We start from the raw sequence: 26,314 nt of genomic DNA, 5'->3' as shown, positions 1-26,314 counted from the left end.
CTGTCGTCAGTGGTACCAGAACAGCCCGCTTCGGGATCTCCCGCAGAGCACACAACCTGAACTCAAGACGACACAACTTTTTAGTGACCACGCGCTCGGTCGATAGCTGCACTGCGCTACACACGCAACCAAGGGCTCGCAGTCGCAGAGCACACAAAGGCAAAGGGGCACGGACTGAGTCAAGGGACGGGTGAGAAAAGGAATCTCCAGCCTTCCCATTCAGTTGCTGCACTCACTGCACCTCTCACCCGCGCTCAACGTTCGTTGGGAATCCAATCCTACCACCCCAGGCCCATCCATAAACCCACTCGAGGTAAGGAACATGTCTCTCCTCCGCATTCAGGGCAGAAATTCCCGTCCTTTATGCCATTCTGCTTGTCATTGCTCGTCTCTGTTTTGTTCCGGCACGGCTAGCTGCTTGACTTGAATTTTCACACCTCCATGGATTCCACCAACACTAAAACACCATCCACCCATGGCATCCCCTCCCTCGCGTGGTCCCAACCGACATTGGATCCTGCCGCCGCCGCTGCTGCTGCCGTTGCCGCCAGTCGACAAGCACCGTCGATGGCTCAAGGTCCACGGACGCCCTGCGTCAGCTAAGGCACTTCAACCCCACTCGACATGGCTCGCTGGCCTGCTCCGAGCCTTGAGGGCTCTGGGATGGATTCGGATGGATCCCCCATGGCTAGCCCCTCATCCATGAGTTGACTGCCCACATACCAGCATCCGACATCACAATATCACACACATCTCAGCCGCCGCCTTCACCACTACCACCGAACCACACGGTCAGAAACACCCTCAAGCCATATCTCAGCCTCCCTGGGCCAAGGGTCCAGCTTGTCGTACTCACTCAACCGTTACCCAAACCGAGGGTTGTCATCACTTCTCTCCGCAGATTCCATACACCTTGCTCATCACGCAGCTCTTCCACCCGAGCTCAAGGTCCACGATCTGCACCAGGTACACACAACTCTCTGAATAGTCTTAAACGACTCGTCCGTGATGGCTTGCTGCCGCCCTGACAGCAGGCGTCACTTCCGCGCCATTTGAAACCTCCCCCGCCAGCCACTCAAATGTTGTTCAGCGCAGCCAAGCCGTCCCAACTCGGTCTTGAGCGCCGCCGACTCTCACCATCTTCTTCCTTTCAACTGGCTCCAACCCGGACCCCGGCTGTCTCATTTGCACCACTCTTTTGTTCTTGTTGTCGGCTCCTCTGACCTTCATCCCAGGTCTCTCCCTCTCCACCCGTGGATCGTTATCCTCCGCCGGCCCCACGCTGTTGTTCCGGAGCTTCTAGCACGGTTCCTCTCCATTCACGTCAATATACCCTTCCGTCATAGGAAAACATAGAGATACCCGCCAACAAAATGTCACCAGCTGAGGATAATAAGGTATGTGGACTCTGTTCCAATATTGAGTCCTAGCGTAGTCCCTGACAGGCCAATACAGCTCAACGAGGGCTCTGACCTCGGCGACGGTGTTGACATGGTTACCTTTAGCCAGATTCTTGAGATGGACGATCCCGATGATCATGATTTCAGCTCATCTATTGTCTTCGGCTTCTTTGAGCAGGCCGAAGAGACGTTCACTCAGATCGACGAAGCTTTGTGAGTTTCAAATCACCATTTGCTAGGCTTTTGGCTTGCACATGGTTTACATCCATGCTTGGACGCGCGAGGCCATGGCTAACCACTTGTCTTCCGGTGTTGCCAACAGGGAGAAGAGAGACCTTGACAACCTATCTTCCCTGGGTCACTTCCTGAAGGGCTCATCGGCGACGCTAGGACTCGTCAAGGTTAGAGACGGCTGTGAAAAGATTCAACGATACGGAAAGCATGAGAATGTTGACGGAACCCCCGAACCCGACGAACAGATTTGCCTCGCGGGCATCAAGGCGGCCTTCGATGCTGTCAAGAAGGATTACGCCGATGTCGAGAAAGCTTTGAGAAAATATTACGAGGGGCTCGAGAAGAATGACTAAAGCAGCAACATTTTCACATGGAGATGCTGGAAAGAGACGAGTGGTATTCGTGAGATTAGTATCGAGGCAGTAACTGGTTCAGGACACAACGTTCCACCCAAGAACCTCTGCCCATGTCTTTGGAGCGGACGATTTCGATTCGACAAACGGCTCGCTGTGTTGAAGAGCAAGGGGAAGAAAAAGGTTGAGGGCGATTTGAGGCAGATACCCCTGCCATTGAAAAGGCTTGAGACTCGGCGTGGCAGACCAAGTCAAGGATGGACAAGGAGAGGCATTGCACAGACGGCGCAGAAAAGGGCCAGGGTGCCCCGCGATGAATTGAACAACTATTTCAGAAGATATACCTGTGACAGATGGCAATGGCCTTGTACGTAGCAGAGCCTTCACTCAGCCCCTTTTGTACCGGTCATGACAAGATTGATGTTGGATAACTACTTGTCAGTATCATGATGGTGGTATTTTTCCAGCATTCCTGCTTGAGGTCATAAAGAATGTGGTTGGCAATCTTGTATGAGTTGGGCCCAGGATTCTGATATCGACTGTTCACAGTTATGAACAAACATCAAGATGACGGATGAATTCAGAAGTCTCTGGATGGGCACCCTGTTGCTGAACCTGAACGGTGTCAAAGCCCAAGCTCAAGCAATTGTGGGGTAGGCTCCTTGACAGCTTACCAACGGTGGACAAATTGGGTCAGCCTTTCACAACACCAAGACCTGACATCATCCCAACGGTCAGCGTGACACTAACCGACACCGGGTACGGCGTGTGCGACTATTGAGCTTCATTGTACAGCATCAAATACGTGGAAGGTACGTCAATATCTATTTCTAGTGTCACCTATGACGATTGTCCCGTGAAGGGTTTGGCTTGCGGACCACATGTCGGTTACATCAACCGATACTCCAGATCTACTATCGAGGGGGTAGATATTTTCAATTTTCTATTGTTGGATGCGCATTTTTCTATTCTCTCTCATTTACTTAACGTGATCCTAAGCTAAACAGGAGTCTTGGACCTTTGATGCTAACCCATGTAGGCAGACACACCTGGACTAGACTCTCACAACTGAAGGCTCGATCTGTCTCTTTCATCTTACCCTTACTTTCATCCAGAGTACCAGGTATACGAACTTGTTTCAAGGTCGACAAGTGTCCTTCCCTGGGCCATCTCGGAAGCCTTTCGCTCAAAAAACAAAACTACTCCCTTGCTCGAGCCGTTGAACAATGCCGCCCAAGCCAGTCAGGGCAGCTCCAACACACTTTGTGTGTATACCCCTGGCAAGTCCACAGCTGTCCGGGAGCTTGGCTGCTTTCAAAGCAGATGTCACCAGCCCCATGAGCTTTGGGGTACCGCCGGATGCAGTCCGCCCTCAAGGCACGATGCATTTGACCCTGGGTGTCATGAGTTTGAAGGATGATGGCATCGAACAAGCTACTGAGGTCTTGAAAAGCCTGCGACTACGAGATATGCTTTCTAATGTGAGGAACGCCTTTCTGCAAAGTAAAGCTGTCCAGATGGGCCTTGCTTCTGCAGAGAACAGCTCTACTGCTGGAGAGGGACCGCTTTCTATAACACTGCAAGGTTTACACGCTATGCAAACACCAGCCAAAACTTCCGTCCTATACGCACCCCCCGTTGATACGGACGGGATACTCTACAGGTTCTGCGAGCAGATAAAGAACACGTTTCAGGAGGCTGGACTCATGGCCGAGGAGAACCGTCCGTTGCTGCTCCACGCAACTGTCATCAACACCATCTACGTCAAGAATGGGCGGGGACGGAGACGCGAGAAGCTGACGATTGACGCGCAGGACATGGTCAGTCGGTACGACGACTACGTCTGGATGGAGAATATGCCTCTCGAAAAGGTGACGCTGTGCCGGATGGGCGCAAAGAAGATTGAGGGGACGGATGACGAGACGTACGAGGTTGAGGCCGAGGTCGAGTTTTAAGCTGTAGCCTGGCGGCTCGAGAGGCACATACGAGATTGGATTTATCAGCATCTAGCCACGGTGGTGTTGAAGACACATGAGCCTTTTGATTTTTCATCTCGTTACGATTTCCATATCACGGGAGCCTAGTTGTGGTTGCGCGTAAGATTGGCCGCAGCAAGGCAGCAAGAAATTGATCTGATATCGATTGGTCGATATTTTGATCGAAAGTGAGCTTAATTAAATGCTAATCCTTTGGAAGCAACAGCCTCTTGATTTGAATAATGCGCATAATTCTTTTCAATGTTGCAATGGGTCACAAATGCGACCACGATAGCGGGAGATAGGCCGGCGGGAACGCTTACATGCCCCGCCACGGCCGCTAAAATCCCCGGGGTTCCGGGGGCCTTCAGTGGGCAGCGGCCTTGAGCTTGTCGTCTGACGGAGGTTACGTGATGATTTGACTACGCTTCAGCTCCTCCAGGCACCGACTCAACAGCGGACGTCATCAACGGCGCACCCCCGTCAACGTCTCATAACCCCTGGATTGTTTTAGCCTTCATACAATCGTTTCCACTACGTGTACTTGACGACTGCAACCATGCGGAACCAGCTTCGCCTGGCCTCCGACTCAGCCACCAGAACGACTTGACCATCCTCCAGCCGCCCGTCATAAGCCTAGTCATCCCCTCCGCAGCTCCGCCTCCTCGCAACCATGAACACCTCTGAGAAACGCCGTCCTGGGCCCGGCAACTCTTCCGCCCACACCCTGCGCACCGGCGTATCGAATCCCAACCGAAACAGCATGCCCGCCCTGCCCCCACGAGCCGCCATGGCAGCAAACACCGTCTCGAGCCCCGAAGAGACCATCGAGGGCGGTGCGCCGCTGACGGAACGCAAAGAGAAGGATGCCACTGCTACAAGGAGTGGTAGTATCAAGGATAAAGACCGCGAGAAAGAGCGCAAGGAACGAAGGGAGAAACGGGAGAAGAAAGAAAGAGAGCGTGAGCTCGAGGCCGCCCTCAAGGAAAAGGACGAAAGGATTGCATACTTGGAAAAGGAAATGGGCATAATGGAGCGCGAGTTCCACCGCGAGCTGGACAAGCTGAGCCAGAATGAGAGCGAGACGGCCACCTTTTGGCAGGCCAAGCACAGTGCGCTCAACCAACAGTTTCTGCGGACCGACACGGAACTGCGGCTGCTGCGCGCCGAGGTCGAGGTGAGGGAGGGCGAGAGGGAAGAGCTCCGTGAGGGGTGGGAGGTTCTGCGCCGGGAACTCAAGGAGCGGGATAATGAGATTAGGGGGCTGAGGGGACAGGTGAGAGGGTTGAAGGAGTGGGTGAGCAACAGCACAAGGACAGATGGACAAACGTGCGATGAGGTTTTTGGGGATGGGATGGCGAGGTTGGGCAATGGCCTACAGAATTGGGTCATTGTCAACTTTCGCAAAGCCAAGATAAGTGAGTGACGTTTCTGCTGCTGGCATGGGTAGTTTGCTAATTCCTAGCAGAGCTGGACGAGCTGGACGAGGCGACGCTGGCCGAGATTAACGACCTCGTGCCCATGTACGAAGATCTGGCATCAACAGCGAAGGTGCACCTCTTGCAGTCCATCGTGTCGAGGATCTTGGTTGAGATGGTGTTTGATGCTTACTTTGTTGGTCTCTCGAGTGAACAGACTCAGCAGTTTCGACAGATGGAGAAGATGCTATACTCATACGGTTCGTCCCCCTTACATCTCGGAGCTCAATGCTTACTTGTTTGTGTAGCATCTTCCGATGAAGCAATTAACCAATGGCGATCATCAACCCTCGCCTTGCTTCGTCGAGATTCGACAGCTCTTGATGAGTCGATTTCATCACTTACTGAAGCTGTACTCACCCGAATCACGCGCCTTCTAGATGCTCTATGTGGCACATCACCATCTGAAGCGCGTGACAGCGGACTTCGTGTTCTTGTAAACAACTCCATCGAGCTGGCACGCCTACTCGTGGTCCAAAAAGCAGTACTTCGCGTGCATATGCCAGCGGTGCTACCTCACCAACGGGTCATGTTTGAGCCCGAGACGATGGAGGACCTAGGCGGCGAGGATGAAGAGGCATTGACAGAGAGAGAGATTTGCTGTGTTGCATTCCCCGGCGTGATCAAGCACGGTGACGAGAATGGCGGACACCTGCAGTTCCGGAATATCATTGTCAAGGCGAGGGTGCTGTGTAGCCCTGAGTAGGACATCATGTTGGATCACATGAGCTCCTCGTCGGCTGCTTTACTTTGAAGGCTGATACCTCCTGTTATGGAGAAACTGGATACAGCTTCCATCAGGACGGATGAGTTCCTGAGGTGGATTTACTTATACCCCAGATGTTGTGATTTCGAGTCACAACTGATATTAGATACAGATGATATTCACGAATTACAAAACTTGGCCTGAGACATGGCTCGAATTGGCCATTTGCATCATCACATAGCTACAGAGCAAGATTACGACACCATAGCATGACCGTATGAGATTCAATTGGTCTAACCCTGAATATCCCCCATGAAAAGAGCTCTCCCATTGTACCACCGCACCGTTCGGCAAGTCCGTCTACCGTTGCACTGGCACCTTCTCTGTCGGGCAATGGATTGGCATTGCATTTGCATCCGTCAGAGCCCATGTCCCGTCGCCACCATAGGGCTGAGGACGGCGCCCTGTTCCCCACAATATCCCATGCAACAACGGCCAGCGCAGCATTCCCTCTTTTTGCATTCACGGTCGGGGGAGATGGCTCTTGTTGGAAAGATGTAATCTGCTGTAGCCTGCTTGGCGGGTGGAGGACTCGGAGCCGAGGGTGCAGTAGAAGTGGGATGGGTATCGCAGTGCGAGTATTCGTCTGTACCTCGGAAGACAAAGAAACTCTTGATTCAAGGCCGGCTTTGATATCGTCTCGATTCTCTGGTCATGGGCGAGTCTAGCTCTATTCGTCAGTTAGCATCCTTCACAACCAACTCATCCAACTCCAATGTCCAAACCTCGTCAAAAAAGGGAGCCATCTGACAACCACCCCACGTCAACAGAGCAGGGTCATTCCACACCAAACCCCGATATTGGCAGAAGCATCTGATCCTTGACCACGTCCGTCTGTGACCCCATTTTGAGCCTCAACCCTCTCACTTTTCGGGGTCTCTTCGACTCCCCCGCTCGGTATCCCCCTTGGACGCCAAAAGAAGCTTCGTGTAGTGTCCTTGTGACGCATCCCTCCATACTGTCCGGGCGACAGACGTTTCGTTAGCCACATTGACACCACCGAGTTGGGGATGGTGACACACGCCGCATATTCTTTTCTCAGTAGAGGTATCATCCTCCGCAATCGTTCACTCGAACCGTCTTCATGCACGTCGTTGACCCTTGTCTTTCACTGCATTCGCCGTCGTTTTTGGTGTGTCGCCGTTCACCGTTTTTGGGGGCCGGCGGCCGACGGTTCGTCAAGAAGAGTCGTCAAATGCTTTCGTCGAAGGAGGTATTTTTCGTAATAGGCCTTGTTGGTGCTGACGCTCGGCGTTGTTAGCAGCAGAGGGGGGGATAAGTAGATTGACTTTCCCATTCTCGTCCCGCTTGCTTCTTTTTCCCAACCCCTTCGTGGTCTGGAGAGCCAAAACATCGTCGTTGTCTTGTTGGTATCGCAGCTGGTCTGCTTCACTCGGGTACCGCTTCCGTGTGCCTGCACTTGCTGTCATTCATCATCGTGAGACGAACGACATACCTCGAATTCTTGTTGTTGCCCCTTTTCTTCTCTCCAACATGGTTGCTTCTGACCTCTGCGCCGATGTGAATGACTTCCTCGGTGAATTCAACGCCCAGAAGGGTATGCAACTCATACGAGATGCCTTCCCTGTCGTCCCCGCAAGCCATTATCCTCCCAGCCTGATGCTCTCGGATCAAGCCACTGCCATATCCTCTCCCCGCAGCTTCAACAGGTCCATCAGGAGCAATTCAACATACATGTCGTCTTGCTTCCAAACCAACACCTCCATCTCCACAGCCCCTCCCCCTCACGGTCCTCCTCCACCACATCGTCAACGTCCATCCCTACCCACGGCGTCCCTCCTCGTCTGCGAGTTCGTTGGCTTCCAAGCATGTGACGCCCTCTTTGACCCTGACGATGAGGAGAGCTGGATCTCGCACATTGTCGACCACCACCTGAACAACATCCTTCCCCGGGTCAGCATGTGCTGGTTCTGCAACGACGTACCGCGCTTCAAGGCCGTTTCGAAGAGTCATGAGGATCGCGAGGTGTGCTTTCGGGAGCGCATGAGCCATATCGCTTGGCATTTTCGTAATGGCTGTTCGAGGGAGCAGATGCGGCCTGACTTTTTCTTTCTCGATCATGTTCATCAACACGGGTTGATCTCTGAGGATGTGTTCCAGTGGGCAAAGAGGTTTCATGAGGTTCCGCAGATTCCAAATCTCTATCCTGCTGGTTGGCGACCAGGTCAACAGGAAGAGGTTGTGGTGGAAGCCGAGGTCGGTCGTTCGCATCGTCGTCATCATCGGTCCGGTCGAGATCGCGGTCCGCAGGGATATTACCGGTAGCCTTCTCGGTGTCTCTTATACGTTTCACGTCAATGGTCCGTCGTCGATCCGGGCCGATGCCCACTTATTCTCCGTCCGGTGGAGTTCCGTCTCGGCCGGCTTTCGGTCTCGGAACCGGGGGTCGTTGCCCGGTAACTCATCACGTTATGGCTTTCAATCAAGGCATGATTCTCGTTTACGTTTCATCATTTCATCGATTCGTCGCATTCATCCTGGGGGTCCCCGTGGTCTGGCTGGCATTTCATTCGGTCGAGGGGATCTACCAAGGTTAGTGCCCGGTAATCCGGGATACATGGAGAGAGCATGGGAAGGACAGAATGATTCATGGTATCATCCAAAGATTATGTTAAATGGTGAAGGTTTCGGTTTAAGTATATCAGCGATATTTCATAACGAGTCTGGCTATTGGGTATGGACGGGGAGGCTCTCGGGGTGACGGAAGTCGCAGGCCTTGTTACGTTCGGTGGGGAAAAGGGAGGAAGAAGAAAGGACAAGAGAAAAGGAGAAGGACTAGGCAGCAGTAAGAGAGGGCTAATGAATTCTTCCTTGGCCGGTCTTTGCTTATTTATTCGGCCGAGACGGAGGAACTGACACGGGGCTTGGGAATCATGCTGACTTGGAAAGAGAAATGAAACACAATCAAATAATGAAGACAGAGCTTGATTTTCTGAAACAGAAGAACATCTATCTCATTTTATTATTTATATAAGAAATTTTCCCTCTCCCAAGCGATCATGTGTCGTCACCGTGGTTCATAGGGCTACCCTCGCCTCATTCACGGGCTTACATGGACCGCTGCCCAAACAGCAGGCTGGATTGAGCTTCGCCTCACTACCTAGCCCAACCACACAGACGGTTTTCTTACCTTGGACCAATGCCATTCAAGGATCAAGTTTATTAGTTTCAGACGTCAAGCAGAAGCTCGACTCTTGACGTTGTCACGAGATGACTCAAAGCGGAGCATGGACGGCAAGCCGATTGGAGCCAGCGAATTAAACGAGTCATTACGAGGGGTGAGTCACGCACTGAGTGTTGATGCTATTTTTTAAATCGTATCCTTGGTATTTTTGAATCGTATTTTTCGTGGTGTTTTGGAAGACGACGGGAACTTTGATCCAATCATTCGGTGAGGGTTGACAGCCCTGAGAAAGTGCAGTCGTGATGGGGCTTTGGTTCGCTTGGGTTGGTAGATTGGCGTTACAGTAGGGCTGGTCTATCACAGATGAGTTATCCTGGGGCGAAGAAACAAAACATCTTCTTGTCTCAGTCACACGTCCCTCCGTCTGCCCTGTCAAGTGACGTCTTCTGTCCACCCCAACTGACTCTCTGACGCATTCCACATGCACCTCACCAGTCACTGCTTGGTCTCAAATCCATGCATAATCTACAAACCGAGGGTATCCTAGTGTCCATATGCTACATAGTCATACATGCTGTACATGCTCATCGCCGAGGTCCATGCTTGCCCATCAGCCTCAATCTCTGTCGCCGCACCGGCCCAAACAGCGGCCGGTAATACACATGGGACGTCCTCTCTCCCCTCGGGTGATGTCCCAGCAGGGTCTTGTCGACATTTCTGTACCGAACTTCATACTTGACCCACCGCTCCAGGCCGGGTATATGGATGCCCAGCGATGGTAGCGCCAGTAGCGTCAACGTAGTTGTCACATGCTGCGAGTAGTGATCTCTCTCGCGTTCCACGCCGTATAGAGCCGGCAAGGAATATCGGACCTTGCCCGGTGCGTAGTGCTTAAGCAGCTTTTCAAGCCGAGCCCTCCGCATGGGGGGTAGCGCCTTACGGAAAGCCTTGGCATACTCTGCTCGGTAGGGCTGCACCAGGAATACAGGGCGATTGTTGTATCCAATCCGAACCCAGTAGCGGCCGTCAAACATCTTGGATCTCTTCCAGCCCATGATGCGGGACCCAGGGTTGGCCTCGGCGATCTCCTTGGCCTCCTCCTTATCAAAGCGAACACGATGGTCCAGAACCCCGAACAGCTTCGCCATAGGTAGAGGTTGATTGGATGTGTAAGGAGCTCGAGAGAGGAACCACTTGACCGCGTTTCCTTGTGCTATCGGATCAAACAAGACACCGGACATGGCAAAGGCTTTTGGAGGAGATGGGCCCCGGTTGGGGGCCAGATCAGGGATAAGTCGATTCACGACGTTGTCGAGGTTGGCCAAAGGCGGCAAATGATACTCGGGAGTGACAAAGTCTATCAGCTTCCGAACTGCAATAGCCATGATGAGTCTCCGGTGCTCCTTTCGAAGCTCATTGTCTGGATTCAATGAGCGCCTCTTGCGCCGTCCCTTGAAGGGGCGCGAGTTGGGAAACTGGATCAACAAGGTTCCCGCATTCGGATCGAAATCTTTGATGATGGCTTCTCGCACCAGATAGCGATGCGCTTCAGCTTCTTCAAACTTTGTCCTTCGCTTTGCCCGTTCGGCCAAGGCCAGGATGGCGGGCTTCTGCAGAGCTTTCGGGAGCTCATGATTCCGGACCAGGTACCTGATGGCATTCCGTGTCGTCAGAGTAGGGTCCTTGTTGGTCCGGTCCTCGACCCAGGGGATCTTGTTTGCCTCACAGGTGGCGATGAGCCTATCCTTGTCAAACTCAAGGAGCGGCCTGTAGATCATGACCCCGCCATCTTCGATCTCCAGCGGCTTGAGATAGGGCTCGCTAGGTTCCTTTTCCATGGGATTGTGCCCCGGATATCGGTCAACAAGTTCTGTTCCACCAAAGCGTTTGAGGCCGTTCCGTGGCTCGGCCATCTTCTCGTCTCGAAAGATGGATCGCAGGCGCTTCATTTCCCGTATAGGCGGCTTAAAACTGAGAAAGGGGTACTCCTGGCGTTGGTCATCGATCAGGCCGCTCTTGTATACGCCGTGCATGTCGTAACACTCGGGGATCGAGTTTGCCTCCCGTATCCCCTGCAGCCCTCGATATCCATGTCCTCCAAGCAATCGCATCAGAACCGTCTCGTATTGGTCGTCTCGATGATGCGCAAAGAAGAGGCTCGTAGCGCCCAGGTAGTTGCAGTGGTTCCCGAGAGCGCGGTATCGATACGTTCGAGCGAGTCCCTCGAGGTTCGGGAGCTTGCGAGGATCAAGGCCGTTGCGTTTCTCCTCCTTCCAGGCGAGTGCCGTGACGGTAGTTTTGAGGTCGAGCTTCCTCAGCTCCTTTGCGACCTGTATAGCCTCTTCGGTGCTCTCGTCGCGCAGTCTGTGATCAATGACGACGGCAAGGGCGCCGTGGGCGGGATTGTCGGCGATCTTTGCGTGGCGGAAGGTCTGGAGCATGCGGGAAGTGAGAAAGGCCAGGGCCATGGAATCAACCCCTCCGCTGATGGCCAGTACTAACCCATAAATTAGTACAGTTACTCAATTAGACGTCCTGGAGCAACATACCTACGCGCTGAGGCCTGGCAGACCGAGCCGCGGGGAATCGCGGCCGGCACACAGCTTCGACGGCATCTCTAAACTCGGCGATGGAGATGGGCCGAGGGGCATGGTGAAAGACTGTGGCTGCCGTAGTCATTCCATTATATTCCTCGGGGGAGCTCTGGGCCGTGATTGGCCATGCGAGGTAGCAATTGGCTTCGAAGGAGAGTGCGAAGCTGAAGATGGTGGTTTAAAAAAAGTGGTGATCTCGGAATTGGAGGTTGGTCCGGTTGGGTTTGCGAATCCCGGTGGGAGCTGCATAGTGGGGCCGCTGTAATGTTAGTGCTCATCCGCTATCACCACAGGCCATCAGAGCTTCTCCCTCTTACACGTGGGCTTTCTCGGATTTATCTACCTATTCATCAATGTCCTATATAACTACAGTTCTCATATGCCTTTCCACTCCAAAGAGGAAGCTACATGAAAAAGACTTGACAGCGGTGTAAATGCGCTGCTATTCCCAACCAACACCTCAAAGCTCCCGCTCTCCATCAGCCAAGCACCCGACGTCTCATCCCAGATACTCGTGGCATACTTGAGAGGGATGGTGATGTAAGCCAACTTTGTCTCTCCAGCCGGAACAAAGGCCTTGGTGAATCCCTTTAGTTCTTTGATGGGTCGTGAAACCTTGGACTCACTGATCCGCTTCACATAGGCCTGACAGGTCTCGCTGCCGTCTATGACGGAAGTGTTGGTTACTGCAACTGAGATGTGTAGCTGACTATCAAGGCCAGAACCATCCAAGGTAACTGTCAAGTGATCCAACTCGAAGGAAGCATACGAGAGGCCGTGCCCAAACGGCCATTGAACGGGTCGCTTGGTCTTTTCATAGAAGCGGTAGCCAACGTGGATATCCTCGGTGTAGTAGCATCTTCCGGCCTCGGACCTGTAGCTAAGGAAAGCAGGCGTATCCTCGATGTGCATTGGCCACGAAAGGGGTAGCTTCCCGGATGGACTCGTTTTGCCTAGGAGAACATCGGCGATGCTGTGGCCGCTCTCGTTGCCGCCGTACCACGTCTGCAGCACAGCGGGAACTTCGTTCCATGGTCCCGAGACAGGAGTACCGGATTGGATAACGACGACAACGTTTTTGTTGACGGCGCATACTCTTGATATCAACTCGGCCTGTCGTCCAGGGAGTCCAAGTTCAGTACGGTCTGAACCCTCCGACTCCCACTCAGGGCCCAAGCCAACGGATAACACGACTTGATCCACCGTCTTTGCCAGCTCCACGGCATTGTCGAGATCCGATCCTTGCTCTGCGCAAGGGGCACAGCCAATACGTACACCTCCAGCTCCAAAGACTGGTGCTCCGGCTTTGTTGAGATTGGAGGTTGCAGCGCTGCCGAAATCCACTTTAAGACGGTACACCTTGCCGGCCTCGAGTTTAGTATAGCCGATCTCTTCCACACTACCTGACCCAAAAAAGCTTTCTCCTCTGGTTTGCTTCTCTGCGTTGTCGACAATGAGTTTATCATCGAGGTATAACTTGGCGGTACCGGCAACCGTGAGGCCAAATGCATATGTCTCGGCTTGCTCAACCACAAAGTCGGCTTCGATAGTGGCAAAGAGAACGTTGTCAGGGGTAGCAGGGTTGCTATAGTCGTAGAGAACAATGTTTGTGTCATCAAGCTCGAACGTTTCCAGCGGGGTGTGCTTGTCCTCCCATGGTGGTGAGCTGTAGATGCTCATCAGGAAATGGCCGAGTTTCCCGCTCTTTGGACTTCGGACTAGATCCCCCAGAACTGGCAGCATGTTGTAGATTCGACAGGCCTCGGCATATTGAACTGGCTTTTCCAATTGGGCGTTTAGTCCCTCGAGGATGGATACTGAACGATAAGGCCGGAGCGATGCTGATCCTCCACCACAGAAGAAGGGTTTCTTCAGGTTGGGCCCAATGACTGCAATCTAGGTATTGATTAGCATCGAGCGAAGAATGATTAGTAATTGACATGCTTACACTCTTACAGCCATTCAAAGGTAGAATGTTTCTCTCATTTTTGAGAAGAACTATGCTTTCAGATCCCAACCTCCTTAAGACATCGCGGTCACTCGCAGAGTCAAGACAAATTTCGGGACCCGACTCTGGGATCCCCGACTTTGAGCACCTCTCGATAAGCTTCAAGACAGAAGATGCCCTCTGGTTGATGGTCTCATTGCTTATCTTGCCCACACTCATGGCAGTCGATACCTTTTTGCCTCTCCACTCCGTTGGGCCTGGCATCTCGAGATCTAAGCCAGCATTGATGGCCTCGACAGTCGAATACGTTCCAAACCAGTCACTTAGGATGCACCCATCATAGTTCCACTCTCTTCGTACGATATCTTGTAGGATATCAGAGTTCTCGCACATGTGGAAGCCGTTGACCCTGTTGTACGCCGTCATGAGGGCCCAGGGATTGGCATCCCGGATAGCCAACTGAAAAGGGAGGAGATAGATTTCACGCAGCGCACGCTGACTGATGCGGCAGTCTACGAGAGTGCGCTCGTGTTCCATGTCATTGGCCACAAAGTGCTTCAGAGATGATCCGATGCCGCCCTTTTGGACGCTTGAGATTATGGCACCGGCCATAATCCCGTTCAGAAGGGGATCTTCAGAGAAGGACTCGAATCCTCGTCCGCCGAGAGGACTTCTACAATTGCAATTGGTCAGAAGGCCTTCGAGCGTGAGTTATAGCCGTCGGTTACGTACCTCTGGATGTTGACCGTTGGTCCCAGCCAGACATGAGCACTCTTGGCATGACACTCGCGAGCGATCAGGTCTCCCGCCTCCTTCATTAGCTCTTTGTTCCACGTCGCACCCAAAGCTGTCCCGCAAGGCAAACAGGCTGCAGGAACACTGTCAAAGAACTTGGTGCCCCGAACGCCATTTGGGCCATCCGACATGCGAAGCTTGGGGATGTTGAGGCGTGGGATGCTAGCCGTGTGCCAAAAGTCAACACCTGTTAGTCTGTTAGCGAGGACAAGAGTACAAATGCAGTAGGGATATTACCCGATAGCAAGGCTATCTTCTCGCTAGTAGTCATGTCTTGGAGAAGTTTCTCCCGGGACGGCGTTGTAAAATGCAGGCTGCCCATAGTGTGACGTAGCGGAGGGTCCGAATAGGGAAATGTGTTGAGTTGTCAACGAGACCTTGCCACAAGCTACCAGATAATACTCTCATCCACTGAGAAGTGCTTTTATTTGCGTAGACTATGCAGCCTGAAGGCTCAAAGAAGGTGTAGTTGGTTCGGGCTAGTTCTGTCCGAAGCGGTGGGAGATGGAAGGGGTCACATTTTATCGAAAGGATTTCCAGACCTTGTGACTTGAAAGCCAGGGAATCATGTCAAGGGAGGGGCTCCCCACAGGAATTTTAATCATTTGCCTCAAATCTTCAGCACTTTGACTTGTAACATTGGTACCTAGTGTAACTCCTAGCATGGTGTTGCTTGCCGACGCTCCCCGAACAGAGATCCACCAAGGTGCTAGGATCACGAAAGGCGATCCAAGAGCTCCTATTGGGCTGTCGGGTGTCAGAGGACGCTTGCCGTCTCTCCCCGAGAAGTATGCTAGTTCAATTCACTGCTTGCCGACTCTCCTCGAACCAACTGAGCTAGGTTCTAGACCAACAATCGCGTTCACCAGACGGAATGATGCGAAAATCCAACCTGGGGGAGCTGGGGTAGCGGCAGTGGAGCCCCGCATGTATGTTGTAGATATAATAGACACTCTGCTGCGACCACCAGACGAACATTCAGCACTCCAAGCTTCAGCCAACTTCTCTACGCAATGGGTCTAAAGAAGAACAACGAGCCTTCGGGCCATGCTCTGGCAGAAGTGCTTCCTCGGGACTCTAAGCCTTGGTACCGTGTGCCGCATCTTCTGAAGCTCAATCTGTTACTCCTGATCCCACTCATGTCCTCCTCCGTGGCTGGCTTTGACGGTAACTCTCCTATACCAACACTCATTCCGTTCTAACATTAATATCTCCAGGTTCGTTGATGAACGGACTCCAAGCACTTCCATCATGGAAAAACGACTTCAACAATCCCAAGGGCCACACTCTCGGCTTCGTCAACGCCGCCCAGTCTTTCGGTTCCATCCTCGCCCTGCCTCTCTGCGGTCTGCTCTCCGACAAGATCGGCCGAAAGAAGACGCTTCTCCTCGGCGGCGTCGTCATCACGCTCGCTTCGGTTATCCAAGCTGCTGCGGTCAACTATGGCATGTTTGTAGCTTCACGAGTCCTGGTGGGCGTTGGTGCGATTACCATCATCCAGCCGAGTCCGATGCTTATATCCGAGCTGTGCTACCCTACTCATCGTGGAATTTACACGGCGCTCTTTTGGACTTTTTACTACTTTGGTTCAATTATTGCTGCCTGGAGCACATATGGCTTGCAAAAGCACATGCCGGCCAGTGTTTGGGCGTGGAGGGGCCCTTCTATCTTGCAAGGTGGTCTTCCTATCCTCCAGCTCCTGTTTGTAAGTTCCACAGCTTGACTCCGATCCGGAACAAGATACTAAAGCATCCTGCAGTGGTGGAAGCTCCCCGAGTCCCCTCGATGGCTTATTGCCAACGACAGAAGCCAAGAGGCCAGAGCTACTCTCGCGACATTCCACACTGGCGGTGACGAGGATCACCCCCTTGTCACATTTGAGATGAATGAGATCACCAGAGCTCTCGAGATTGACAAGGCGGCCGAGGGTGTCAAGTGGACCGCCCTTGTGGCAACTCCTGGCAATAGGAAGCGAACCTTGATCACTTGTTTACTGGGCTTCTTCTCTCAGTGGGTTGTAAGTAACCAGACGATCTCGTAAAGTAAATTCAGGCTGACATGTGCAACAGGGTAACAGCGTCGTCTCTTTCTACCTCACTCTCGTTCTCGACACCGTCGGAGTCAAGGACCCCGATACCCAGACTCTGATCAACGGTCTACTCCAACTCTTCAACTTTGTCGCCGCCATCGTCGCAGCATTCTTAGTCGACCGTCTCGGTAGAAGAACCCTCTGGAACTGGTCCGGTATTGGCATGCTCATTTCATTCGTCATCTGGACCATTTGCTCCGCCAGGTTCACTATTGAGAACTCGAGCGGGCTGGGAGTCGCAGTTATTGTCTTCATCTTTGTCTACTTTTTCCACTACGACTTGGCATACACGCCTCTTGTCTTTGCTTATCCCACCGAGATTCTACAGTACTCTATTCGGTCCAAGGGATTGAGTCTCGAGCTTGGTATTGTGTACGGCTCACTTGTGGTCCTGTCGTTTGTCAACCCTATCGCACTTGATGCGATTGGGTGGCGCTACTACATTCTCTTCTGCTGTATCACGGCTGTTGCTGTTGTTGCGAACTGGTTCCTTCTTCCTGAGACAAAGGGCCGTTCTTTGGAGGAGATTAGTGAGTTATTTGATGGACAAGATGTTGCTGGAGCTGCGAGGGAGGCCACGAAACTGGAGTGTGGAGATGTCAGTCACATTGATGAGATGGGTTTCTCCAAGGCGGATGAGTAGAGTATGGTTGAATGGGGTTACAGTAGGACGACAACTTGACTTTGTTGGTATCAATGACGGCTGCAAGAGATGGAATTGGGCACAGTATCAAGGAGAACAGTGACGACATGGCTTCATACTCAACCTAGGGTATTAATATATATCTATAGCTCCATATTCAAGAGATAAATTCACCTCCCCTACTGACTATTCATTTACCGCATCCCATTCCGCCCGAAGAATCTCAAGGCTAACCTGCAAATTCCTCGACTCTGCGCTCCAACGACTCAAAATATGCATCGCCTGCTGAACCGAAGCCTTCCACCCCGGCGGCATGGCTATTGAGTTAACCCTCGCCGCAGCAAGGAGACACAAGGCAGCTCCAAAGGCGAGGCGAGCCGTGTACCAAGTTCCGTGGTGTCGATGGTGGTGAGTCGCGTCGTTGATCATCCCCATTGAGGCTTCCAGACAAGTAAACGCCAAGGGTTCAATATCCTTTCTGTGCTTGATAAGCTCGGTCTGAGGTGCATGGATCATAAAGTAGAGGAATGGTTGAAAGATCCAGGCTTTACTTGTGAGGTATCGGCTTCTCACGTGTAGGCCGAGCTCGTTTGTCGACTCGAATATTGGTTCTTCAATCTGAAGCGCCTTGGGTAGGTTGTTTACCCTATGGCCTCAAAAATCAGTGGCTGCTCTTAAAGTTGCTATTGTGTTGCCTACCAAGCTGTCACTTTCTGGTCAAGCTGTTCAGCTTGTCTCTGCGTGGTGACAATGTCCCTCATCCAGGCAGTGGGCGATTGATCATATAAAGTCCAGATAATCTCATTACCAATTCGTCGTAATGATGTTTCCGAGAGGTAATACATCCAGCTATTCAGCTGTGAGCGATTCCCAGGCGACTTGTCATCCAACTCAGCAGGGGAGGTGGAAGACTCTGGAGGATGCGGAAAAGCATAAGGGAATGGGAGGTCTTCAAGGCCAGAACTCGTCACACGGAGTTCGTTTGCTAGTTCACTTTGAAGGGTTAGGTATTTTCTTGTTCATTTGTTAGAGGACATACCATTCTGACTGCATGCAGGACCAGTAAAGTCTTTGAAGCAGCCGTCCCTCGTCCGTCTGATACTCGTTGGGCGAGAAAGACCTCGACTGGATATGCAATTTCAGTTGAAGGCTTGCCTGGCTAAACTGCAACCAAGCAGCGACCGGACGGATCGAGTACATCTCATACACGCCACAAAAGAAGTGACATTGTGTCGACAACAGAGACAGCGGTTGATTACTGAGTATTGTTCGGCATCTGGCAAAGCAACTTTCTCCCAGCTGCCTTGAGGTGCCAACTTTGTCAGGGCTCGCTGGAGAATACTTATCAAAAGTGGAGGGCATGTAGGGTCCCGAGATGATTCCAAGCGCACACGCAGTGAGCTTTGAGGTGTAAGTCACAGGCAAACAGGTTGAGGTTGTGAAGGGCACTTACGACGAGTGCAGCCTGGACAGAATCTCCAATACCATTTTTAATACAGTCCTCAGCGGCCTCAGCGAGGGTTGTCGGGTCCAGAATGGGATTCTTGGTGTGGACATTGGCAAGAAAATCCTTGATGGCTGATTCAATGACTAAAGAGCTTGGAAGGCCGTCTTTGAAAACATCCACGCCGGCTGAACTTTGCATTTGGCCATGACTTCTTGAATCGACGGGTGAGGCCCCTGAGTTGGTAGGAAACTGGTGACTGTCTTGGTGTATCAAGGCCAAAGATCGGCCATGGAGTTGTAGTCCGAGTCCTTCAAAGACAGGCCATTCGAGGATTCCTTCTGCAGCTGGATACTGTGCTGTAGGAAAGACGGAGGGCTTTACAAAGGTTTCTTCAGGCATGTCGTTTCTGGTAGGACATTTAGCTACCCTTAAGTCAAGGATGGATGTGTGATTAGCCCACCTTTGACTTGCAAGCCCATCGAAGCGCTCCTCCATGCGCCTCTCTAAATAGTCAAGCCGATTAATAATGTGCAAACTTGCCGAATCATAACTATTTACGACACTCAGTTCAAGTCCACGGCTCTTATCCAGATTTCGTACTTGGAAAAATCCGAGCGCAGCTCCTCGTAGACGCAGTTGGCGCCCACGCTGAGGCAGAAACTACATGATGGCCTCTTGTTGTCGCATTTGCTCTTCCGGCCGCGACAGACAGTGCAGGCCGTGACTGAGCGCCTTCTTGGGTATGAACTCTCTGTTCTCTGGCGTTTTCTGATTTGCTGGACGGGGTTGGGCGTTGATGATTGGGATGGGGTGGAGTCAGTCATTGCGATGGGGCTGAAGAGTTGGTTGGGCTGAGAATTTAAAGAGCTGGATTTACGATCATCTTTGACTAGAATGAGAATGGAATATGCAAAGCAAATGTATAGATTTAGACGAGAGAATGGGGCAGCAGACGATCAGTGGAGATGGTTCGTGCAATCAATTCAATTGACCTGAGGTTGTATTAGAGTCGAGCACGAGTTAGGTAATTTACCCAAGGCGGTGAAGCCGAGCAAAATTACTCGAGTCAAAGAGTAAGTGACCCATGCTCCCGGCTCCTGAGAGTTTTTGAGTTTCCTGGTGGTTTGGGATGGAGTAATCTTGGCGTGGGTGAGTGAGTGACCGAGGTGCAGCGTGAGAGGTACGGTACGTCAGTGGCGGGTCTAGAGGGAAAGCATGCAGGGGAATTGCAGGGCGTATTATTTATGGAAGGTTGAGAGTAAAAGAAAGGGAAAAGAACGCGGTGTGTGTGGTTTATCCATTCCAACCGTGGCCAAGTTGTCGGTAACACATGGGGGCACTTAACATCCCGGTCTGCCAGGGGGCGTGATTTGTCTCCGAGGCACAAGGCACAAGGCACAATCAGAGGCAGCCAGTGGTGAAGCGGTGGATAGCTCAGTCTTCGAACACTAGGGCGTGACAGAATAAACGGCACGTAAATGCACTCTCCGCTCTGCACCGCACTGCATCCATGGCTTTAGTTAGGCACGCATGGATGGGAATGGCTATGACTATGACTATGCATGGGATGGGTAATGGATGTCAATATGGATTGGCCATCAAAGACTCTCTTATCCCCTTTGTCCCTCTTTTGCCGTGTCCTCGTGCCACATGAGACTCTCTCTACCTCCACCCATCCATTAGGTATTCACGCCCCCATCCATGTCACTCCTCCTCTCTGCAACCCTCCCTCTGCATCTCCGTGCAGCACCTCTTTCCAGTCCATCCGTGTCGTCTCGTCTCGTCGTGTCTGTCTTTCCTAGTGCCAGACAGTCTGTTTATTTGTTTTGCCCATCCTCCTCTTTTTTCTAAACTCTCGTCATTGTCTTGTCTCGTCTCGGTCACTCCCGCAAAACATTGTCTCTCTCTCTCTTCACAGTCAAAGCTGCCTGAATGAAGTCTGCGCATCAATCAATCACTCTCGACAATAACAAACCTCCAGCGGATGGATCCCATGTGATACATCCAGCCTGACTAACTTGAACCCACCATCGACTTCGCCTCCCGCCATAATCACTCTATCTATTCTTTCTCCTCTCTCCCGTTCTCCGCAATCCTTTTTATCCCTCGACTCGAGTCTAGTCCGGCCGCCAAACAAACAAACATTACATCACAATCAACCACCCACTGCACTTTGCGCTGCGCATCCGACAAGTCCCGTCCGTACTCATGGTCTCCACACTCGAGCCGCCGGCTTCGTCGTCGCTCTCCCGCCGCGGTCCGTCGTCGGTCGTCTCTCGTCAATCCATCTCGCGAACGAAGCGCTACAATCGCTCCCACGCCGGCGGAACCTCGTACGCGCCCCAGAATGACTTTCCCGTCTTTGCGAGCAGCGGCGACGTCGAGATCATAATCACCGCCCGAGAAGCCGCCCCCGGCGCCGCGCCTGTCCAGAATCGCTACCTGCTTCATCGCCATACCTTGACGCGCTCCAGCGGTTTCTTTGAGGCCAGCACCTCGAACGAGTGGTCCCGCGCCCGAGCTCTGCCCGCCGGCAACGAGCTGTCCCGCATCGGCGAGGACGGCAGTAGCCTCAATGGTAGCGACGACGGCACCTCGTCGTCCCTGATGGGAGGTGCGACGCCGCCCAGGAAGAGATGGAGATATGAGCTAGACCGAGGCTCAGGCCCCAATGACATACCCATGCTGGTTCAGAGAGACGAACGAGAAGATTCCAATCAGTCCATCTTTGGCCCTGCCTCGGCACCACCCACGGTCAACTCTCGAGAGTCTCGATCTTCGCTCGCCCGCACAAAGCTCTCGCACTCGCACTCTCGATCGCTTTCCAACTCGTCAACCGCGAATGGCTTCTTCCGCTCCGTCGCCAACCTCAGCCTATCTTCGAACCAGCCTCCAGCCCCCACGCTCTCCCAGGCCGATGAGGACCTCCTCCGTGACTACGACAACCTCTTCCGGATCTTCTACAACTACCCGCCCAACCTAGACGGGGTCAACGTCGCGGATGCATATGTGCAATGCAAGAGCCTCCTCAACCTTGCGGACCAGTACGACGCCCTGGCAGTGGTGGGACCGCGGGTCGACCACCACATGCTCCAGTTCCAGTCCCGTCTGTGGAAGCAAATCGCCAAATACCCCATCTCCTACCTGCGGCTGGGGTTCCTAGCGCGAAGCAGGGTCATCTTCCAGGAGGCGCTGATCCACGTCGTCGGGCAGTGGCCCATGGGAGAGCGCAGCCTGCGGGCAGCCCTGCCCGACATGGTGCTGGACATAATCGAGGACAAGGTGGAGGAGCTCGAGGAGACGGTAGGCCGGGTCGAGGGACGTCTCTTCCGGATCGGGCTCACCAACAGCCGCGGCGAACGTGTCGGCCCAAGCAACAATTATCTAGACTGGCTCGCCGTGAGCCTGTTCCGCCAATGGGTGGCTGACAACACCTCTCCGCAGCCGCAGCCGCAGCCGCAGCAGCAGCCGCAGCCCGATCAGCGCCGGCGGACAGCAGCAGCACCTCCAACGTCTCGCGATGGAGGCCGCAGCGTCGCCACTCTTCCCCCTGCCGCCCCGCCTCTGACTTCTGTCGGTCGCGCATACCGCACCCTGGGCTCGAATAATCCCGCGGCCTTTCTCGGGCATGATGAGTGCAAGAGGTTTCTCAAGTTGACCCCGGAGCTGTACAGCCGGGAGAACCTCCGCCGCTTCGAGAAGAGGCTCGACGAGCTCAAGGCCATGGCTCGAGAAGTCGTCCGACCTCTGATGGGGAGCAACCTCGAGCTCGACATGGGCGGAACATCCAGGACCCCCGACAGCATCACGTATCTGACCTGCACTAACGTCGGGACGAGAGACCTGCCCTGGCTGATGATGGATGATCCGACCGTTGGCCTGCAGATCTCCAATTAATGTCACCGTCCGGAGTGATTCCGGGGGTCCTCTGGCGATGTCACCTCGGACTGCATGTCATGAAAAAGAAGGCGAGAGAAAACAACGCTTCATTTGATTTCATCTCGCCTCGACAGACGGACGGACGACATGCTTCGACAATATGCAACGACTTTTCTTCTCTCTATTGCAACGCGCCACGACGTTATGTTCTGATTTTTTACTTCACCTCTTTTTCTCTTTTTTCTGCGGATACCCCCCATGCTTGGACATATTTGATGATGCCCTCTGTGTCGGTTTATTTCTTGTTACCCCCAAGGTTGGCACTTGTGCTTTTATGTTGGCTGTGTATTTATGTCGGTATGGTTTGTCTTGTCTTTACTTTGGTTAAGGAAATCAGGTGGTTTATATATACATAGGGATAGGATAGAAATGTGTTTGTCTGGATCACCGCATGAACTGGTTGGACTCTCAATGACTTTACTCAATCTTGATCTTGAATCTATCTGTGCAATGCATTCACATCTTTGTTGAACCAGTTGTGCTTGTGTCTTGTGCATGCCAATGGATGCCGTGACAAGTAGGGCCATTGGCAGTGTCATATCACCAGGCCGTGCTTGGGCTGCGAGGTAATTAGACTCTTCCACGTAGTCGCTGCATGCTGTAGGCATGCTGTAGGCGTATGTATGTACTTGGGTATGGATGTAAGGTATATGTATATGTACGGTAGGTCGACCCAATACTATAAGACGATGCTTGCAGAACTCGTGACTCGTGTCATCCATGGGTGCCATGATGCATCCATCCTTACCCTACCTCCACTGGGCTGGCCTAGACAGCAGCAGCCATGCAGAGGCAGAGGAGCTAGTACCAACAATCCCTGGGCAGGCAGGCATGCATTTGTGTTTTCTCATTCATTGATCCATTAATCATCAACGAGCGATATTGCTATCTCGATCCTTCTAACGAGCGGGTTCATCTGGCCCCTCTTGGGAGACCTTGCACACAAATCATTACCTTTTCCGCCCCAACGCCTAATGCTCAATCCATCACATTATCACTTTACTCTTCACCCACCAAGACAGACTCGTCCCCAGACACGCTACTCACATCCATCTGCGAGTTCCCATCTCCCTTGCGTCCCCGGGTGCGTCGAGCAAACGGCCCGCCCTCGTGCGTCACCTCCAGCCCTCGCCCGCGGATGTCTTGCGACCCCGAGACCGTCTGCGCAAAGACGTGGCCCTCCCACGACGATGGGTACTGGAGCTTGATGGTTCCGCTGATGGAGCTGTGCTTGGACTTTAGGGCTGACAAGGCCGGTGTCTCATCGCCAATGGCGGTTATCCAGAGGGGCTCTAGTATGGTTACTTGAGAGGTTCCGCTCTTTGTGTCTGTTTCTAAGGCTGGGCTTGTTGACGATTCTAGGACGGGTAGGATGCGGAGTTTGAAGTCTCCCGATTGGGACTCGAATCTTGCGTGGGAACTTGCTGCTACCTCGGCTGTGATGTCTCCAGATGCCGTGCCGACGTTGACGACGTAGTCCCGAGGCGGGAGTGAATCCTTGGGCTGACTCAAAGGCTCGTGAACCTCGATTTGTCCAGAAGCAGAGTGCACGCGGAGTGAAGCTGGCTTTTCACCCTCTGCTGGCTTGGGTCCGACGTTTACAGTGATGTCGCCCGAGACGGTGTCAATGTCGAGGAGGTCGTATAGCGGATACCACCCCTTGACTTTTCCGCTAGCTGTGTGGATGTTGATCTCGCGGGATGACAGTGTATAAGGCACTGCTGCTTTCTTGGGAGCCACGGCTGGCGTGTTGATGTGTCCGATGGCGCTGCGGATAACAGTGCTCTTCAGAACCTGCAAGTCAAAACCTGCCTCGACGTCAACGTTGAGATGAATAGTGTTGATCTTGAGGGCATTGACGATAGACTTTTGAGGCACCCAGACAGTTGCGCGGATCTGGATGCAGGGTGCTTGGCTCGAGTCCCAGTCTATCGTATCCGGCGTAATCATCTTGAACAGCTGCGTCTTCTCATCAAAGTGGACATGGACTCCAAGATTCTTGTCATTGGAGATGACTTGCAGCTCAATTGCCGCAGACGAGCTATCCTTTGCAGGTTGCAGGATGACTTCCCCAGAGACGTGAGGTCTTGCGCCTCTATGACCACGATCCCTTTGAACCGTCTGTACAATCTCGAGGTTGCTCGTACGGTCAAATTTCAAGGACGTCGTGGTCTTGGGAAAGCTGTGTGGAGTATCGAGGCATACCCGTGAGGGATTCCATGTGAACTCGCCGTGACTCCCAATAGGGCCATCGTTGATGTAGTCGGGAGGTTCCCACTGCGAGAGTCAGCAATACTACATATGCACGAGGAGTAGAAGACCAACATCAGAAGAGTCATCAAAGAAAATGCCAAGCAGAATAAAGACGATGGATATAATGACAAAAGTACCAAGAATGGTTCTAAACTTTCTTCGCAGGTTGGCCTTTGCGACAGACGTCTTTAGTCGTCTCCATCGTGATGGTTCCTCATGGGGAGGACTACTCATAGACTCGGGTCCATGAGACAACAGAGGTTGTTGCTCCTCTACCCGAGGATACTGCTCCTGCACTTGACCCATTGGCGAAAACGTCGAGTAATTTGTCGAAGAAGGTGAGTAAGCAGGAGGAGCCTCGTGCTGAATCGAAGGCGAAGCCATAGGTCTGGTGTCACTGGAAGATGCGCCGGCGTCATCGCTGTTTAATAACCGTCTCTCCCTCTCGGCCTCCCACGCCTTGGACTCGCGGCTCGCAAGGGTAGGATCCTCTACGAGGACATTCGGCACCAGGGGCCGCGGACGTGATGACGCCGACGACGCGTGGAAGTAACCATCAGTAGGCGACAGGGCCTCGGACTCGTCGTCGGCCGAGTAGAGGTTGTCAGAGTACGGGGCGGGCATTGTCGCTCGCTATAGGGCTGAAGGATGGTAGGGCTGATTTGGAACACGGGCCTGGCGTGATGCTATTCGCGAGGGCTGCAGCCGTGGGACGAGAGCATACGTGGCCCAAGAGAAAGAAAGGGAAATCCTGGGGTTGAAATAGAGAGGGGAAAAGCAAGGGAAAAGGTGTTGCTGGGATATGGATGCTATCTGATCATGTAAGGATTGTAGCCGATCACGCTATGGCTGTTTGCGGGAGGTGGTAAGCATGAGCTTCATGAGTTCAGTGACCAACAACCTCAACCATTCAATTCAACAGTAATCTTTGAGATATGTGCATCATATGAAGACGATATCAAGACCATCATGATACAAATGACAACTCTTCAATTCTTCAAAATCATCAGGCTCGTCTTGACTCTTCAAATCTCTCAAAAAAGTTGTTATCTCCAAGGATATCTCCCCTACAAAAGTTCCCCCCGCCGCCTGAATGCATCAACTCACACACACACACCACACACACACCCCCGCAGCTGCATCCCTCCCAAGCGACGGACAGATGCGTAAGCCGTGCATCAAAGGCCGCGAATGGCTGACGAGGACACGCCTTTGCTTGATTTTGATGGCCTGTTTTTGCAGATTTCCAAGTCT

General features: G+C 52.7%; 8 protein-coding genes and 1 pseudogene across 9 annotated transcripts, besides 1 other annotated feature; 6 read left to right on the top strand and 3 right to left on the bottom strand.

The window, feature by feature from the left end:
* Positions 1 to 1,373: 1,373 nt before the first annotated feature.
* On the top strand, positions 1,374 to 1,987 carry NCS54_01063400 (HPt domain-containing protein; the record flags this gene model as incomplete). Its single annotated transcript, XM_053155936.1, has 3 exons — positions 1,374 to 1,397; positions 1,456 to 1,613; positions 1,723 to 1,987. The coding sequence occupies 3 exons, from the start codon at positions 1,374 to 1,376 to the stop codon at positions 1,985 to 1,987; spliced, it is 447 nt and encodes a 148-aa protein (XP_053011911.1).
* A 1,226-nt stretch (positions 1,988 to 3,213) lies between these two features.
* NCS54_01063300 (AKAP7-NLS domain-containing protein) lies at positions 3,214 to 3,942 on the top strand (the record flags this gene model as incomplete). Its single annotated transcript, XM_053155935.1, has 1 exon — positions 3,214 to 3,942. One exon carries the CDS (start codon positions 3,214 to 3,216, stop codon positions 3,940 to 3,942), a length of 729 nt encoding a protein of 242 aa, XP_053011910.1.
* A 694-nt stretch (positions 3,943 to 4,636) lies between these two features.
* Positions 4,637 to 6,147, top strand: NCS54_01063200 (Hypothetical protein; the record flags this gene model as incomplete). Its single annotated transcript, XM_053155934.1, has 3 exons — positions 4,637 to 5,381; positions 5,432 to 5,641; positions 5,690 to 6,147. The coding sequence occupies 3 exons, from the start codon at positions 4,637 to 4,639 to the stop codon at positions 6,145 to 6,147; spliced, it is 1,413 nt and encodes a 470-aa protein (XP_053011909.1).
* A 1,395-nt stretch (positions 6,148 to 7,542) lies between these two features.
* NCS54_01063100 (Hypothetical protein) lies at positions 7,543 to 8,493 on the top strand (the record flags this gene model as incomplete). The annotated part of the gene is made up of 1 exon (XM_053155933.1): positions 7,543 to 8,493. The coding sequence occupies exon 1, from the start codon at positions 7,702 to 7,704 to the stop codon at positions 8,491 to 8,493; it is 792 nt and encodes a 263-aa protein (XP_053011908.1). The 5' UTR covers positions 7,543 to 7,701.
* Positions 8,494 to 9,936: 1,443 nt separating this feature from the next.
* On the bottom strand, positions 9,937 to 15,011 carry NCS54_01063000 (PA14 domain-containing protein; the record flags this gene model as incomplete). Its single annotated transcript, XM_053155932.1, has 6 exons — positions 9,937 to 11,849; positions 11,902 to 12,110; positions 12,404 to 13,842; positions 13,895 to 14,567; positions 14,627 to 14,876; positions 14,927 to 15,011. 6 exons carry the CDS (start codon positions 15,009 to 15,011, stop codon positions 9,937 to 9,939), a joined length of 4,569 nt encoding a protein of 1,522 aa, XP_053011907.1.
* Positions 15,012 to 15,639: 628 nt separating this feature from the next.
* NCS54_01062900 lies at positions 15,640 to 17,421 on the top strand (annotated as a pseudogene). Its single transcript has 4 exons — positions 15,640 to 15,856; positions 15,907 to 16,394; positions 16,449 to 16,706; positions 16,759 to 17,421.
* Positions 15,640 to 17,421: a sequence feature.
* Positions 17,422 to 17,607: 186 nt separating this feature from the next.
* On the bottom strand, positions 17,608 to 19,492 carry NCS54_01062800 (Zn(2)-C6 fungal-type domain-containing protein; the record flags this gene model as incomplete). The annotated part of the gene is made up of 5 exons (XM_053155931.1): positions 19,329 to 19,492; positions 18,875 to 19,274; positions 18,461 to 18,822; positions 18,121 to 18,414; positions 17,608 to 18,067 (listed from the first exon to the last, which is right to left on the bottom strand). Exons 1-5 carry the CDS (start codon positions 19,361 to 19,363, stop codon positions 17,608 to 17,610), a joined length of 1,551 nt encoding a protein of 516 aa, XP_053011906.1. The 5' UTR covers positions 19,364 to 19,492.
* A 1,584-nt stretch (positions 19,493 to 21,076) lies between these two features.
* Positions 21,077 to 22,765, top strand: NCS54_01062700 (Hypothetical protein; the record flags this gene model as incomplete). Its single annotated transcript, XM_053155930.1, has 1 exon — positions 21,077 to 22,765. The coding sequence occupies one exon, from the start codon at positions 21,077 to 21,079 to the stop codon at positions 22,763 to 22,765; it is 1,689 nt and encodes a 562-aa protein (XP_053011905.1).
* Positions 22,766 to 23,806: 1,041 nt separating this feature from the next.
* NCS54_01062600 (DUF4097 domain-containing protein) lies at positions 23,807 to 25,684 on the bottom strand (the record flags this gene model as incomplete). Its single annotated transcript, XM_053155929.1, has 2 exons — positions 23,807 to 25,084; positions 25,133 to 25,684. 2 exons carry the CDS (start codon positions 25,682 to 25,684, stop codon positions 23,807 to 23,809), a joined length of 1,830 nt encoding a protein of 609 aa, XP_053011904.1.
* Positions 25,685 to 26,314: the final 630 nt, after the last annotated feature.

The sequence above is a fragment of the Fusarium falciforme genome, chromosome 8 (assembly GCF_026873545.1).
Source record: "Fusarium falciforme chromosome 8, complete sequence".
In the NCBI taxonomy this organism is placed as follows: Eukaryota; Fungi; Ascomycota; class Sordariomycetes; order Hypocreales; family Nectriaceae; genus Fusarium; species Fusarium falciforme.
This window is presented reverse-complemented; position numbering and strand designations above follow the sequence as displayed.